This window comes from Gavia stellata, chromosome 2, assembly GCF_030936135.1.
Source record: "Gavia stellata isolate bGavSte3 chromosome 2, bGavSte3.hap2, whole genome shotgun sequence".
In the NCBI taxonomy this organism is placed as follows: Eukaryota; Metazoa; Chordata; class Aves; order Gaviiformes; family Gaviidae; genus Gavia; species Gavia stellata.
Window position 1 is genome coordinate 36,498,327 of NC_082595.1, and position 18,160 is coordinate 36,516,486.

Sequence of the window (18,160 nt, forward strand, 5' to 3'; positions counted from 1 at the left end):
ATCCAATCTAAACCTTCCCTGGCATAACTTGAGGCCATTTCCTCTTCTCCTATCACTTGTCACTTGGGGAAAGAGACCAGCACCCACCTCTCTACAACCTCCTTTCAGGTAGTTGTAGAGAGCAATAAGGTCTCCCCTCAGCCTCCTCTTCTCCAGACTAAACAACCTCAGCTCCCTCAGCCACTCCTCATAAGACTTGTGCTCCAGACACCTCACCAGATTCGTCCGTTCTCTGGACACGCTCCAGCACCTCTATGGCTTTCTTGTAGTGAGGGGCCCAAAACTGAACACAGTATTCGAGGTGTGGCCTCACCAGCGCTGAGTACAAAGATACAATCACTTCCCTAGTCCTGCTGGCCACACTGTTTCTGATACAGGCCAGGATGCTGTTGGCCTTCTTGGCCACCTGGGCACACTGCTGGCTCATATTCAGCCGGCTGTCGATCAACACCCCCAGGTCCTTTTCTGCAGGGGAGCTTTCCAGCCACTCGTCCCCAAGCCTGTAGCGTTACATGGGGTTGTTGTGACCCAAGTGCGGGACCCAGAACTTGGCCTTGTTGAACCTCATACAATTGGTCTCGGCCGATTGATCCAGCCTGTCCAGATCCCTCTGCAGAGCCTTCCTACCCTCAAACAGATCAACACACCCGCCCAACTTGGTGTCATCTGCAAGCTTACTGAGGATGCACTCGATCCCCTCGTCCAGATCATTGATAAAGATATTAAACAAGACTGGCCCCAGTACTGTCCTGGGGAACATCACTTGTGACTGGCCACCAACTGGATTTAACTCCATTCACCACAACCCTTTGGGCCCGGCCATCCAGCCACTTTTTTACCCAGCAAAAAGTGTGCCCATCCAAGCCATGAGCAGTCAGTTTCTCCAGGAGAATGCTGTGGGAAATGGTGTCAAAGGCTTTACTATAGTCTGGGTAGACAACATCCACAGCCTTTCCCTCATCCACTAAGTGGGTCACTTTGTCGTAGAAGGAGTTCAGGTTAGTCAGGCAGGACCTGCCTTTCATAAACCCATGCTGACTGGGCCTGATCACCTGGTTGTTCTCTACATGCCGCGTGATGGCACTCAGGATGATCTGCTCCATAATCTTTCCCGGCACCGAGGTCAGACTGCTGGGCCTGTAGTTCCCCGGATCCTTCTTCCAGCCCCTCTTGAAGATGGATGTCATGTTTGCTAACCTCCAGTCTGCTGGGACCTCCCCAGTTAGCCAGGACTGCTGGTAGATGATGGAAAGTGGCTTGGTGAGCACTTCCACCACCTCCCTCAGTGCCCTTGGGTGGATCCCATCCGGTCCCATAGACTTGTGGGTCTATGGGTCTTGTGGGTCTAAGCTGTCATTGACAGCTTCATTGAGGTTTTTTTCATTAAATTTTATTGGCAATTGATGTAAATTTAGAATTTTCTTTTGTTAATTTCCTTTAAATGCGGACACTTTTCTTAAGATACATGCCACTTGTTTGCTTATCCATTTAGATAGAAGCAGCTTACATATGAAGCAATAGTAATGATTATTTTAAAACATTCAAATCTCTTCCTTGAGTAACACTTCTAACACCTCAAAGAAAAAGACCTAGAAGCTATGTAAGTTGGTTTGGTGTTTTGTTTTGTTTTGGTTTTTTTTATGTGGCAGTTTGGAAAATCCCATCTCAGTCTCAGATGTTGCCTACAATAGAAGCCACAGTTCTCATCTTTGGAACTGATACATTTTATAAGCCAGGAAACACGACAGCATTTTTCCCAGTATATAGTGGATCTTTTTTGTGACACAATCTATTTTCACAGAAGAGATTGAATCAGAATGTTCTTCCCCAGATAGCACATGGATAGCCTAAATTCTACAGAATCAAATCACATACCCCAAACTTCCATCTCTTCTCTAAATATTAAAGTTTACATATTGGTAGTTATATTTAAAGTTATGTTGATAATTTAATTCTTTTTAATTTGCACTGTCCTTTAATTATATTCAACCCCTTTTTCAAATACACCTGTGAATCTATGTTTAGAAATGCACTGACAGTTTCCATTTCCTATTTCACAACGAAAGATTAAAACCAATTTAGTTTGCATTCAAATCTCCCCCCCCCCCCCCATTGGTAAATGAGGCACCTGGATTTTTTTAGAAAATTCTTTGCCTGAAGCAGAACAAGATACAAAGAGCAGGTCTCCTGCAGGGCAACAAGCACTCAGGATAAAGGTGCTTCGATTGTTGTGATCTACTTAATCTTGTTGATCAAGGGCTTCTTTTCTTAAATTCACAGAGTCAGGTTTAAAGAACTGCTAACATGAACTGTTCTCAAAAAACAATTGATTAAAGTGATACATACTTCTCTTACAGGGAATTTTGTCCAAAACTTTCAAAATGCATAATACTTATCTACCTGAACTGATATAATACAAGTATTATGTTAATTTTACAGAATGGTAATGAAGGCTGTTACAAAACATGTTTCAATGAAGAGTGAATAAAAACCAGAATAACAACCTTGTGTTCTGTACTTTTTTAAAGTTGGGTAAAATCCTGATCCAATTTACAATATAGATGTCCAGCTGTTTCTTCCAGTACAACTGAAGGAATGATGTGTTGCAGTGAGGTGATGGGAAGGAGGAATAGGGGGCAAGGCATGAAAAACTTAGGACAATTTTGTCATCAAAGACTGTCCTCTAAAGCCAAAGCCTAAGGCATGGAAAAGGCTAAGATCCATAACTGATTCATCGATACTTACAAGAAACATGATCTAGCAGAACACTGAAGAGAAAGATAGTAGCTTTTTTTTCAGCTCTATTGGTGCTTGCAACTGTAGTGTTTTACTAGATCAGCACCTATAAAACTTGAATTCTATTAACATTTGCAGGTCCTGTTTAATTAACTAGTATAAAGAATACACTGAGACTAGAGGCCCTAAAACCTTCTTAGTGGCTATGCCAGTTTGCAGAGTTTCCATCCATTCCTAGATGTACATTCCTTCCCCCATGCTGCCTCAAGCTACCAAACTGCACTGAGTACCCACCCTTTCAATGAAAACAACTTTGTTATCAATGAAATGTGATACCATTTTTTAAAACTTTTTCAGGAAAGATCTGGGGAACCAAAGACTGGTAATACTGGTTTCTGTACTGCAGAAATTAATACAGTGTTCTAAACATATTGTAGGTCCTCGAAGAAGAAGAATGTGGGTAAGAAAAGCCTGATAATATGGTTTTCTTAGACTTCCAAAAGGTATTTCATAAGGTCCCTCACTGAAGGATTTTGAAACACTTAACTGCCATGATTTCCATACAAATAAATAATTGTTTAGAGATAGGGAATGAGGGCAACAATAAATGGCCACAGAGGAGGAGAATCACTAGTAGAGCCTTGTAGGAACCTGTGCTGAAGTTCATCTTTTTCAGTAGCTTCACAGGTGATTTGGAAGAGATGTTTACTAATGAGTAACAAAGTTTTCTGACAATACCAAGTTATTCCAGATACCAAAGATAAGGGCTGACTCTAAAGAACTGCAGAAGGACTTTACAGTACAGAATGACTGGGTGATAAAATAATGAAATTCAGTACTAATAAATATTAATAAATTAATATATTCAGGAAATAATAGCTCTAACTCCAACTTCAAAAGTGAGAGATGTTAATTGCAGATTTCACTTTCCAAATACAGATGAGATTTATCTTTACTGAATGAGAAACAGTTTCTCCTCATAGATAGGAGTAAAGAGGAGTAATAAAGAATCTAGTTTCTATACCATTTGAAACTACCTGAAATGACCAGTTTTGAGTGGAAGAATCTAACATAAACCTTCTAATTGCAGTAACTTGTATTAGTTGATGAAGCCCAAAGGGGAGAAATGCTTTGGTATTTAAGAATCAAGACAATTTTTTTTTTAAAAAATATCAGAGACCTTTGCTTTCTTTAAAAGCATTTTAAGTGTATAAAAACAAGTTTGTTTAGAGTTCATTTTTTGTCTGTGATCTTAACAACCGGAAATGGTTCTCAGGAGCAACAGTCAGTTAGGAGGAAGATAACAATTCCATTAAAGATTTCATTTACTTTTTGTAGATGACAGAAATCAACTTACATGATTTAAAGCAAGAAAAAAGACTACAGCCCAGAAAACCATTTATCCCATAAAAATATTTCAGCATTCTGTAAAATAAGGAAGCATTTAATGACTATTAAATACTCTTAAATACAATGAAGATTTATGAGGAGAAATATAAATGTGCTTAGACAACTGCTAGCAACAGGCTCAACTTTACTTATGTAAATGCAACAGTGACACTGATTTGACATTAAATGGGAATTAACTACGCTGTTGTTCAAGATGACAATCCACATTTTAGATGCAAATAGAATGTGGAGAATAAGAAAACAGAAATAAGTTTAATTTAGAAATTTATTAAACATTAAAAAGGACTCTGTAAGTGACACTGAAGGATGACTGCTCTGTGCCTTTCTCTGTATCTGACTCACAAAAAATCTGTTTCCCTTAATGAAACATTTTCAACAAAGTTTAAGGAATCCTTGATCTACTATGTAACAGCATGGAAAAAGCCTCAAAAAGGAAAACTTCAATGTTCCTTAGGATGGAGGTTATTCTTTTTGGGCTCAATCAGAAGTGCTGGTCTGCTGACTGCAACTGTGTAGAAAAAATACTTCCATCTAAATTACAATTTAAGTTCAAAGACGTGAGCTTTATTGGCTTCTAGGCCTAAGTTCAGATTGCTTACGTGCCCATTTTAGGATTCACAGCACAGAACAGAAAAGATTCTGGCAAGTGGGTGATCCAAGATGCTTAACTGTTTAATTTCCCATTGTTTTCTTCATTAGCAAAGCTATATCAAGATGTTCCTACTGATCTTATCTACACATTTACTCCAACTTCTGTGCTATTGCATAGTATTCCTTAATTTGTGACAGTACAGCTGTAAACTAGACCATTGAAATGATCTGAGTTTAAAAGTAACACCACTCTGAAAATACTTGGTTTTATTTTAGGTTTGGTGTTTGGTTTTTTTTTTAAAAATCTATCTAGATGTGAGATTCACTGAGTTGCTCCACAAACAATTGCATTAACAAAAGTCAGTTGCAATGAACTGGACTGTGGGAGCTGGAACGATTGGTCACTTTGTGTGTGAAGGGGTTGGAAACTCCTACAACTATGTTGCCGGCAAAGAAAAGGTAAATGGTAGCATGCTTGCTGCCTTTGAAAGGACAGGAGGTACTTCCACACACTGTATTGGATGTCCCTGATGTTACTCATAGAAATAGCAGGCAAAGGTGTAGAAACTTCCTGCCCCCTCAGTGTTTTATGTCTGTATGTGTGTCTCATGATGAATCTGGGGAACTCTGCAGTCAGGAATCTCAGAGTTGCAGAAGCCTAATGAAAGCAAATGAAAGGACTTACAGCTTTTCTGGTCTGGCATTTGTTATGGCAAATGCAAGATTAAAAGTAATACTTTGCCCAAAAAATTAGTATCAAAAGGAATTTTACATTCCCATAATGACCACACAGTATTTAGAACAGGAGTTTTCCATTGACAAGCACATGGTACAATAAGCTCTCACCCTCACACCCCTTTTCCTGGCTATTCTTGGCTGGCCATAGGTAATGGTAAGCCACAAGTGAGTTTCAAGATACATCAGTGCATTACTGAAAGACATAGTGGGGCCAGACAGATCCCTCTGTTCCTTAAAAATAAGGGAACTCTCACGTGACCTACAGGCAGCTTTGCTTGCCACTGAGGGGTGTGTATCTCGGTTCTGTTCTGCCCTCTGCTACCAATGCAGTTTGTGATGTTGGGCAGAATGAGCCCTCTTCTACCTCTTTACCTGTGTGCAGTATGAAAATAACAATATGAATCTTTCTGGCAAAGAAGATATTCTGCTGTGTGTTGTGCATCAGAACGTTCATAATACCTTTACAAAGTACTTTGCTATTGGCCATATATCTCAATTTATGAATCTTTTCTCTAGTTTAAGTAACTCAGACAATGGGTTTGCCTACACCTTCTGTGAAAAGGAGTAAAAAGTCTTAACATCTTAAAGTATTCACATTTTCTGATTTTGCGTTTTTTTTTTTTATTATTATTTTTAGTTGGATTCCTTACAAGTTTGACATATACTGGCAATTTGTTTTTCCTGGGTTTTACACCATGCAATGGCTATATTTATAAACTATTTTATCATGTTTTGCCACTGCAAGGTACAATATATTCTGAATTTTTATTTTGAGAAATCAAAATAAATTTTGAACATTTTTCTCTTTGAGAAATAAATGCCTCCAACCTGAGATTTTTTTTCTTCCTCTGAACTTCCAAAAAAAAGAGAGCCTTTCAATGTGACAAACAAAAATAAGCAATTATTTTTCAACTAAATCACATTATTCCATATTATTTTAATCATAATTCAGGTATTTTAGGAAAGAAACTGGACCTCTTAATTTCAATTCTCTGCCTTTTGGTAGTCATTGCCTGTTTGCATAACCAGAAGAAAAGTTATTGTAAGAATTTGGGCTTAGAGTAACCCACAGATTCATTAAATAATATAATTTTCATCTTTAATGATGTAGTGTTCAGAAAGTGTGAACTTTAAGCAAGGACAGGTGGAGGATAGATTTCTCTTTAAATCATTAAAATATAATACAGAATTCTAATACTTAATTCAAAATGTTTTTAGAGAGCGGGTCTTTATAAATATTTTCCTTTGATGAACATGCATGAGAGAAAACTGCTTTTTGCAAGCAGTCTATCTGTAGAGTTATTTTTCTGTCTTTCTTTTATCCCTTTCCCCTCAATCATGTATATTACCTTGCCTAACAATCAATTGATTCACTCTTTCACAGTAGAAATATGGTAGTGGTCTAGAAGAAGACTGTTTAATCAGATATAACTCACGCAGTGGGACACTTTAGAGACAGTAATATGTGTAAAACGTAGCTGAGTTTATTGTGGATGCAGCTGAGTCACAGAAATTTATAGCTCTGACTACACTGCTATATTACACAGTCATAGCAAATTTAAAAACTCTTAGAAATACACACGTTCAGATTCCTTGAGATGGCGGTGTCTTTTTTAGGTATTAATATGGCTTTAATAAGGGAGAAGCCTTTATCATTGATAATTTTAGACTCTTCACACATTAAAGCCGATACAGAAGCTTTTTTTAAATAAAAAAATAAGCACTGTACAATAAAATGAAGCAGAACCAACAACTAAATTTAGCTAGCATATTCTTGAATGTGTTCCAGCATCATAAATTATGACTTGATTTAAAACCCATATAAATATCCTTACCTAGCAGTGTCTTTCTAATGCTAAAAGCTGTGTAACAGCTAAAGCTTCCAGGTAATTATTTCTAAGCTAGATTCTGGTCTCAGCAAGACTTTTAAATCCTAATTGAGTAGCTGCTGTCATAAACTTGCAGTCTTTTCTGAAGAAACGATTTCAGCTTTCAAAAAAAATGATACTACTATAAATATACTTGGGTGGTGTTGGAAATACAGATTTAAAGAAATGACATGATTCCTTTCTTTATGTGTTTCCCTTTTAGAGAGAAAAAACTGCAACACTGTTTTCATAACCTTTCACAAGTGTCACTTACAGAGTAACCATCCTGAATATTATATATTCCTTTTGACATTTTCAAAATCTACAGTAAGATAGAGATAATGACATCTATAATTAGTATTTTTAAATGGAGAATAAATTGAATGACAAAAACACAGTTCTGACCCTTCCAACACTGTTATTTCAGTATTATCAGGCTCCAAACTACATTCCCGTGCCCCTTTTCCAAAACTGTATTTGACTCTATTCATTCTGTATCACAAATATAATTACCCCGTTTTATTCTGTATTAGCATGGATGTGGAATCATCTCAGGAAAATAGGACGACGGACAGCAATGGTACCATTACTGCTCAACGGTAAAACAGAAGCCAAGTTTAACAAATATAAGCATCTATTAGTATAGGTGTAGCATGCAGACTTAAGAATCATAATACGTAACTAAAGAAGGATGATGCTTCAGAATAATATATCCTCAAGGTATTGATCTAAAGAAACAGGAAAGGACAAACAATATATCTGAAAGACTAGGTGTTTCAAGAAAAGAAGTTTTAGTTTTAGTGGTATTACACTTGGAGTTTTAGTTGTATTAAAATAATTTATTACCTTTCACATAATTTTTCTACAAAAAAATGTTTGCATATATAAAAACTTAAAAATTAGTATTTTTTTAAAATGCCAAAGAATTACATACAACATTAATTAGTCAGGCAGAACTCCCAATTTAGATAGAAATATGTATATGCAAAGTAATGAGAATGATGATAGAAAAGATATTTAGTGAATAAATATAGAACAACTGTAGAATAAACAACAGGACAAAAAGGAACATAATTCCATAAGTTTCATCTGTTATTTCTCCTGTCATTTTAGATGAACTGGTTTATGCGGTAAAGGATTTACATAACAAATATACAAAATCAGGTAAGAAAATGTCACTTCACATTTCCAAAGACCAAGAGTCACACTGTAGTAAGAAAAACACTAACCAGACAGTCTTTTCTTCTGGATTACTGCACGTACCAGGTGATTGAAGGCATAAACCTTCCGGCCTTATACCTTACAATTTACTCACATTTGCAATAATCTCCATTAAATGTACAGCCTGTCATGTTTTATCGCTTAATTAGCAACTTGCAAAAAATCCACTCTATATAAATGCAATTTTAGGGTTTTTTATTCTTCCACATGTTCACCTACTTTTTATTGGGATAATGAGCTGAGGAATGACAGGAAGAATCTTGTTTCCACCATGTTCCAGCATGTCATGGATTCCTTGACGAGCAAAAAACTCATATGGAAATGCCATCTCACAAAGCCCATCAAAAAACAAAGGCAGATAGTAATGATAGTCCAGCTTTTCAATCTCTACCTGAAAATACAAAATAAATAAACAAATAAATGTGATTTTTCAATATGAATACAATGTGATCAGGCTGACAGACAATTCATGCCATCTACACAGGTATGTTTAATAAATAATAATTCATTTTGTATCACTGCAGAATATAATTAAGTCTCAAATATGATTTATGGCCAGATATTGAAATCCAGAAATATTAGACCTAAAGAAAAGAATGAAAATGAATATGCTCCCATATATTTTCACTTTTTGATAAGTCAGCACCAGCTTCTGATATTCTTGCTTATACACCTTGCTTTGTAAGTTGCCCATAGGAATCAAATCAGCCATTTTAAGAACAACATTCTGTTTATTTCAAAAAAATCTTATCTTTACATCTTCACTTGGACACTTAAAAGAACAAATAAGAGAAAGAAACCTGTAACCAACAAATATCCAGCATGGCACAAATGTCAATATTTGTACAGAATTCCCAACTTTCTAGAATATTGACCTAATTTTATTTCCTATTAATTTCAGGAGCAGAATTCTAAAGAAATTTCAGGGGTCTTTACTGTGAGAAAAGGTAGAGAAATTAGGTACCTATTTCTAATAGGAATCTCCCTCCAACACTAAAATACAAAGTGTGTTAACCTTCCCAAGTTATAGACTTTGTGAGGGATTTTGCACTCTGTCCTAGTTTTCTTCCCTTTTCCTTCTTCTATCCATTAGTACTCCAATCTTACATACACTCAGCATAGCCAGAGAGAACCAGAAGTTGTTTGCTTTCAGCCTGTCAAAGCTCTGAATACAGCTAAGAAGTGACTCAACAGCAAAGCACTTTCTCTGAACCCAATATGATCCTCAAAATCACCTGGAGATCAATCCATCTCTTTAGGCATCCACTGTCGTCTTTAAAACACTGCTTAGCTGCTACCCTATTTTTCCAGTGAGATTGTATTTTGGAATTGGGTAGATGCTTCCTCCTTCACACCTAACAAGCTTTGCAACATAGACCAAGCTGAAGGTTCAAATACCCTAAAAACATTTGTCAAATAAAGCAAACAAATACCCAGCCCTTGATTTGGGGCCAGTAATCACATTCTCACTTGAATTGTGGAAAAAAAGTCTGAAATAAAGCAGCCAATAATTGAACTTGGGTTTTATACTTCTCGGGTAAATCCCATAGTCAGCAAGTAGCAGACATACATTCTCTGCTTGCAACCATGATTCATTTTCCTCCCTGCTTCACTCTATGCAGATCTGAATCCTGGTCTTGTGCATCTTAGCTACTGACTTGACTGCTTCAATCTTTCATATTGAAACTGATCCATCCATAATAAATGAAAACTAATTGGAACAGATATGTGAAAGTAAATCCTTTACACTTGCTGTGAGCATCTCACTATTGGCAGATGTAGTGCCAATTACAAACTTACATAGTCTCACATGCACTGATAATCTCTTACAAGAGACTAAAAACCAATTGCATAATACCTATTCACCTACGTGAATGAAATCAAGTCCCTGTAATGAACCATACAGAAGAAGGAACAAATGAAACCCACAGTTCCTGTTTTCACACCACCATATATGATGGCTTCTCTGTAATTTTTGCTCTTTGGCTTTGTGTTTCACAAGGTAAAACACTTTTATCAGATGCCTTTAGGGTCAATATCCCAGGGTCAATTTGTGAGAAAGTTAAAAAATAACTATACCAAGCAACCATGTATGAAGATCTTTACAAAACAAGAATCAGAAGATATTTAAATTCCTAAATTGATGGGGTTTGTATTTCTTGAGGACATTCAGCATGCTACAGACAATACTTGTGAGGTGGTAAAAGAAGTCTGCCCCCAAAGTCACTGAGAACAGAAGACAGCAGTATAGCAACTCCAAACTTCTGGTAACAATCCTAAGTCAGAGGCCAAATTGTTCATTACTGCGAGAAACCTGTATCAGGTAAGAAACAGCCAGGCAGTCAAAAAATGATTGACAAAAAAGGAGGACCATGAAGCAATTTTTTCCTGTTCTCTGTCCATAGGACAATAAGACATCCTTCAATATTTTTCTTTTTAACTTTTCATTTGTAGTTTATAAGATTATTAGATTGCATTTGCTGTTACTGAATGTTCTAGTTTCAGAAAACCAAAACCTACAACAGCTACTTGTGTCTGGGGAAAGGTTAGATGTGAAAAAGAGAGATACAATTAGTAATGTTTGGGCTTTTTTTTTTTAAACTGGGGGGGGGGGGGGGGGGCGGCGTGCTTCACAAGAAAAAACAGCTTTATTGGATTATGTCTTTTTTGGTTTTTTTTAGAATCTATTCCTTAGATTACTGAATCAGGATTTGCAACTATTTTTCCCAAAACACATATAGTAGTATCTCTCATTTCTTTTCTCCCACTCTTCGCTAGTATCTCCTCTAACTGTATCTACCAGTTATCTTTCTTCTCAAAGATGTGCTATTTCTGATACTCTGAGCAATTTTTCTCAGCTGTTCTTTGCCCTTGAAATATGCTTTTTCTGTTTCAGATATAAAGAAAGCTTATATGTTCAAAAGCTTGTCAATCCTTTTCAGTGACAATAGCTGGTCAATAAAAGATACTACCCTTATCTACCAACTCTGTCTTACAGTTATACATCACATATACATAAGAATGATATATTAACTTTAAGGTGAATATAATTTCTGGGTTTAAACACAAATCTGATTTTTACACATGACACAAAAGCTTTATTATGAAAAAAAACTCTATAAAATATAGGTATGACAAGCTGTAGATCATAAAGCATTTGTGTGTACTCCTCCTTTCTCAATGAGTTCCAAAGCCGTAACTGGTTGGCAACTGTCATGGCTCTGAAAAGGACTCTGATTTCTAACTCATTTCTTGAAGTGTCAGCTGTCCAAGTATACAGCCAATTTTAACTTAACATTTTGTGCTCTATAATAACTCCCACAATATGGAAGCCAGAAATATTTTGCCTTACATTCTATGGTGTGAAACCCTTTCCTTCTGTGTTTACTATTTAGCTTTTAAAAGTGGCTATTATACAGCTGTTCAGAGAAAAATGTGATTTTTCTGTTTAAGCCCACAAAATTCTTTTGGTTTTCACATCCACCCACAAAAAATGCTTGGCAAAACTTGTCCACATTTAACAATAATGCTGTAACTATGGATTTTAAGAAGAAATCTCACAATAATTATTATGAGCTTCTGTACTAGTGGTTTATAAGTTGTGAGAACCCAGCCTTTGAATTTTCAGTAAATAGACCAACTAACATTGATATATTACTATAAAATATGATCACACAACAAAAACAACTGTATTATAATCAGTAAAATCTTCAGTTTCATGAAGCTTCCATGCTACTTATGTATACTACAAGGTCCCTAGGTGGAAAAGAAAAAATATACAGTTTGTAGTTGTTGTTTTATCAATACGTATAGCCGATGCACGAGATCAGAGGAAACTAATGGCAGTATTATCAGTTAATTTGTCCAGCAGAAAATGTGTTTCTATGAAGCAGCTCATAGTGCGAGGCAAGTCTGCTGAGATAATGAAAACCCACATAAAAAAAACAGTCTAGGTTGTAAATAGTAAAAATAACCTTCATTGCTAATCTGGCTGTTAGATGAAGAAAGCAAGCTATTTGAGAGACCTTAAGGTATATAAGTTTGACAATAAGGATGTTATTGGCCTTTCTTAAATATATTTAAAATAATCTTGTAATCTATAAGGCAAACCTGAGTTTTAGAAGGTAGTGTTTAAGGTACATAAACAACTTAATTTTCCATCTCATTTCACGCAACTGATTACATAATACTATATGTCTTCGATATAATTATCCAAAAATTGGATTTGATCTCCTGGAAACATTATATCTAACTGTTTAAGTACTCATTTAATGTCTTTATCCAAGGCATTAAAATGAGGAATAGTAAAAGAAACTCTGGGATTTTTGGTTTGATAAGGACAAACAGGAATTTTTGTAAGGATTGTAAAGAGTTTGTAAGGATTTTTTTCTAAAATAATAGAACCTTTCAAGATTTGTTTTCCATTCTTTATCAGCTATTTAATCTCTATTTTCTAAGTTAATGGAAAGAGAAAAGCAGAAACATTCTTGAACAGTATCAGTTTTTAATTTCCTTTCTGATTTTTCTTCCAAGTTTTCTTTCAACCTTCTTTCAAGGTTTCTTTTTTTTCTTCCAATATCCTCTACCCATAGTCAAGATGAAGCCTGTGCATTTCACAGCTTTTGGTTTCTTGCTTTTAGTATATTTGTCTCTTGATTCATAATGGGATGTTAATTTTAATCTTCACTATGGAACAAGTAATGCTCACTAGTATTTTCTAGACTTGATTAGATGGAGTTTTTAATATGATAACTTTGCTGTGGTACTTATGGTTCAAAGCTCAATTCTGCTGTTGCATTTAGTCCCTACAAGTTTTCCAGCAAGAAATTATTCTCTTCTTAGTCTGCTGTATTTTACCTTTCAATATATACTGCATAGGCTCATACTACAAAGATTCTCTATTGAAAGAGTTTTAGTCTAAATTATTACTCATGTTCTATCAAAAAGAAATGAGGGAAGTTGTACCTATTTTGCATTCTGCAATGAAATGTTAAAATACTTACCTTAAAACAAGTGGAATATTATCAAACTCAAAAAGAAACAGATAATGGCAAGAGAGAAACTAGATAAACACCCCAACAGAAATACTTTAATTCAGTCAAACTGAATTCAGAGCCTTTTAAACATATTTTGTAGATATTTAACTTCACACAAGAAGTTAAAGAACAAAAGAAAATATTTGCCCTGATGGATAAATTAAAAGAAGTAATAATAAGAAATGGTTTTTGAGTGCTACTGTACTGGCTTTCTGAATTCAGCTCTGAAATGTCACTTCATGTAAAAAACCCCCCAAAATACAGAAATGTTACGTAGATAATAAATTTTAATTTACTGCATTCCCTGTTACCTCCACATTAGTTACAAGAGTAATGCAGTCATCAAGAAAAATAGTTGAGAAAAGCTAGGTAGAGATATTGTTCTGTTATATTTTATATAGTAAGATATAATTCAGTTTTCCATAGTATTCTCTGTATCTTGATGTCCTGTTGCTCTTTCAGATGAAGTCAGAACACAGTAACGTTTATCTGAAAACACTTATGATATGAAAAGGTTCCCAACTATGATGCACACCTTAAACTAAATGTAGTTCTAAACTCTTTTCTCTTTCTCATTTTAGGGGTATATAGTCAATAATTATTTTCTAGCTATTATTCCTATCTGCACAGTGAGGTTGCTTCTACATACAGCTCCAAAATGAAGCAATACAACTCTTTATCTCTGCAGACTAACTGTCTCAATTGCCTGTCTCCCTCGTTTTTCCACTGCTTTCTCTCAGCTGACACTGCTGCCTAATCCGTGTGGATTCTTTTCAAATTTTGGGAAACATAATAAAATGCATCCACTTACTTTTGGCTCATGCTTGGTATGTATGAATGGGAAGCATGACTGAAACAGAAATGCTTTGATCAAAATTATTTGGCAATATGGCAAAACCAGTCTATTCATAATCTGCTGTCAGCAACAATGGCTAGAACTGGATATGATCAAGACCTCTGTAACGTTATCGAAAAACAAATACTCAAATTTATGTCATTACAGCAGACATACTACACAGATATCATTTGGAGAATAATTGCCACAAGCAATGGTGATGGTTCTGCATATGATAACAAAAACATTTTCTTTTCCATTGCCACACCTGAAGGAGATGATCTAATCTTACTAGGGTTACTGGAGGAAAATTAATAGTCAAGAAGGTCATATTATTCCCTAAATAACTAGAGAAGCAATGATTGGATGAGAAATGGGGGCAAGGAGAAGGAATATATAAATTCGTGTAAACTCCTCCCCAGCTAGAGAGAGGGTAAATAAACAACCTGAAATCTCTTCCTATAAATGCAACCTAAGAATTAATTTTTATTTAAGAAATGGATTCTCAGCTACATGTGTGAATCGCTAACAGTCTGTGAGCTATGCCATCCAGAAGATAATCTTGGGCATTTCTGGGGGAAGGGGATTCTATCCTTGCATTTTCATAAATCTTTTTAATTATACTGCCTGGATTTAGATTTTATAAATATAAACTTCACTGATAATACAGATCAGGCAGGCCTTGCCAATATAGAGAAGGGTCAGCATATCACACAGATAAAAACAATATGACAAAAAAATGGATTATGAGATATAGGCCTAATAGTATGACATGCAATGTTAAAGTGACAGACTAATAGCAAGGATTTCTGCTACAGTATAGGAGTTCATCAGTGTGCTATAGTAAGGAAAAAGAGTTGAGCAGACTAATTAATCATTATGAGCCATCAATATGATGCAGATATGAAAAGGGCAAATATTATTTAAAATGTATGAGATATTTCTAGTATAGATTAAAAAGCATTAATGTTACTACACAAGGCAATTTTGAGAGCTCACCTGTTATTATCATCAATTTGCCCTAATATAAAATATCCAGATTTTATTCCCATTAATTCTTCATTGGAAATAACAGGGACAAACTGATATATAGGAATACCCCAAACTGAAAAAAAGTAAGGGAAATTAAGTGGTTTTTTACTTGTTCTTATTTATTTGGATTCTGATCACATCAGATTATCTGAGTCAACTGATTTCTAAGAAAGCGTGTAAAATATACTATCCTTCTAATACAGCAAATAGCTGTAGACTATGCTTAAAGGATTAGTTTCCTTTAATTGATGGGAAGCATTATAAATAGAAGATGAATGCACCCTGAGAAAAGTGCTCTGTAAACATGACTCTGACAAATGTGGAATGTATTCGAGAATTGTTTGTATGAAGCAAATAATGGACCACACGATAACCTCAGGGGCAGACAAAAGTATCTCCACTACTTCAGATTGTATCATATACACCTACTCTGAAAGGTGAATGGGAATTAATGATTCCTCAGGGGTCCACAGCCCTGTGGTAGATTAAGTTCCACTTTGAGCTGCAACATCTGAGAATTCCCCAACAGCTGCACTTAGGCACCAGCAAGAAGCAGAGGACAAACTCTGTTCTTTCACTATAGAATGCACAAAGGATTATCATTGTGAAGAAGAAACTTTCAATTTTGCAGACACTTAATTAGACACCAGTGGACACCTCTTCTCTGAAAATGAAATACTGTCCCAGTAATAGGCAAGGGGTGGAGGCTGCAAGACTCTCCCACTACCTTTTTAAGGAAGACATATTGATCTTCATTTATTTACTTTGTGTAATACAGAGTTAATTTTAAACTTTACCGGAAGAAGAGTGGACTGGTGTGTCCATCCCAACAAAACATATACAATGCAGTATGTCAGTATAGAACTAATTTAAAATTGACTTTTTGGAAAAAATATTCATCTTTTGATCAAAGCATGTTTGCTACCATTTTAATAAGATGAAACCTAACACTCTCATGTTATTTATCAAGATTGAATTGTGAAGGTAAATCAGGAGAGAGTGTCAACTGATTCTATCCCATTCAAAAAGCTAGTGGCCAAATAATTGTTTTCTTATTCTTTGGCATTCATTTCCTTTCTCTTTGTCAAATATTCATGCAAAACTGTCTGTCAAATTAACTTGAAATTCTTTGGTTTTAATAAAAATAACACAAACCAGAAAAATTAGAGGTAACAGGAACACTGGGACAAAGGCACATAGAAAAAAATGTCTGTGGGAAAAGTTAAAAACAACTATCTGAAGATTTCTTTTGTTTTAATAATTAAACCACAGCATAAAATACCAGAAAACCTTCTACAATGTAACTCACAACTAGAATTGGCCATCTATCCAATTTTGTCATAAGTTTCAGACATACACATAGTGAAAAACTGGCAGTTTTGTGGCTTTAGAAATTGTGGAAACTTATAAAACATGACATTAAACATTATCATTTGCATTTTCACACAAAATATTTTTTTAAAATGTAATAAAAATGATGAAACCAAATGGCTCAAAGGCAAATGAGAATAGTGATTCTTCTACATTAAGAGCATTCTATGAGACTGCTCCTATCACCTTCTGACTCCTGACATTTATCTCTAGGCAGGAAAATGGGCAGAATGGCGATGATAAATAGAATAAAACAGTGGTACTGTGTTCACTCTCCCCAACAGAAAAGAAGAAGAGATATTTCTTCAAATGATTTAAGGTGAGTCTATCTTACTTTGGAGACTTTATGCAATTTCAAAGTTGATCCAAACAGAGAATAGTTGCATTTTGCAACAAAAGTAAATGTGCAGTAAATGTGTTTCTGTATATAAATGTGAATAAGCTATTTCTTTTTTTAAGCCTTTCCCATTGTTCTTTTATTCTGAGCAAGTAAAGGGGTTACTGATGGTTCCCTACAGGAATAGACATGTTATACTCTTGCTCACAAATTCCAAAAATGTGTTGCCATGGCGGATTTCTAAGCATGGTCAGAGAAAAAAATATCATACCTATCACACACCTTTTCCAATCTGCAAGTTTTTAGGTTTTATTCTTCCCTCACATCTCCAAAGATGTAGCTGTATGTTTGTGGGTAACTTTATTATTAAGTAAGAAAAACTGTACAAAACAGAAAGGAAGACATAGTCCACAGTCTATTCATTAATTTCTTATTATACAGTTAATCTTATTGATTTGACACAGCATTTGGATCATTCTCTTAATGAGAACAACCTACTTTTCAGGTCGATTTTTTTAAAAAGAATCTATACTTCTCAGAAGTGTAATCAGAATCCTACATGCACAAGAGCCCAGTGACTTAACTGGTTGTCTCATAAGTTTAGCAAGAACTGAGAAGCTGGTTTACAACACTAAATTAAAGGTTTTATATGTCTCTTGCTCTTATGAAACAGGCTTGCTAGACATGGAGCTGAAATCTGTAGACTGTACTCTGCAGATTCAGTTTGTTGAAAGCAATCTAAGGCACAGTTTTAAGAGTTAACAAAATAATAGATAAAGGATATCTGGCTCTGTAGATATTGAATTAGGATTTCAAAACGCTTTCAATAGAGTCCTTTTCAGGAGATTATTAAGTTAGTAGCCACAGGAGGCAAAATGAAGTCCTTTCATGAATTAAAAGCTGGTTACAGTAGAAGAAGCAAAAAGGTTAATGGTGGAGTGCCCTGGGGATTAGCAGAAATGATGCTGCTTAGTATATTATCACA

At 35.4% G+C, this 18,160-nt stretch overlaps 1 protein-coding gene across 1 annotated transcript in view; it reads right to left on the reverse strand.

Annotated features, from left to right (window-relative positions):
- PACRG (parkin coregulated) overlaps positions 1-18,160 on the reverse strand; it is a 276,097-nt gene that overhangs the window by 105,458 nt on the left and 152,479 nt on the right. The window contains exon 3 of the mRNA XM_059835655.1: positions 8,784-8,955. Coding sequence (XP_059691638.1) covers positions 8,784-8,955 — 172 coding nt within the window. The remainder of the gene's footprint in view (positions 1-8,783; positions 8,956-18,160) is intronic.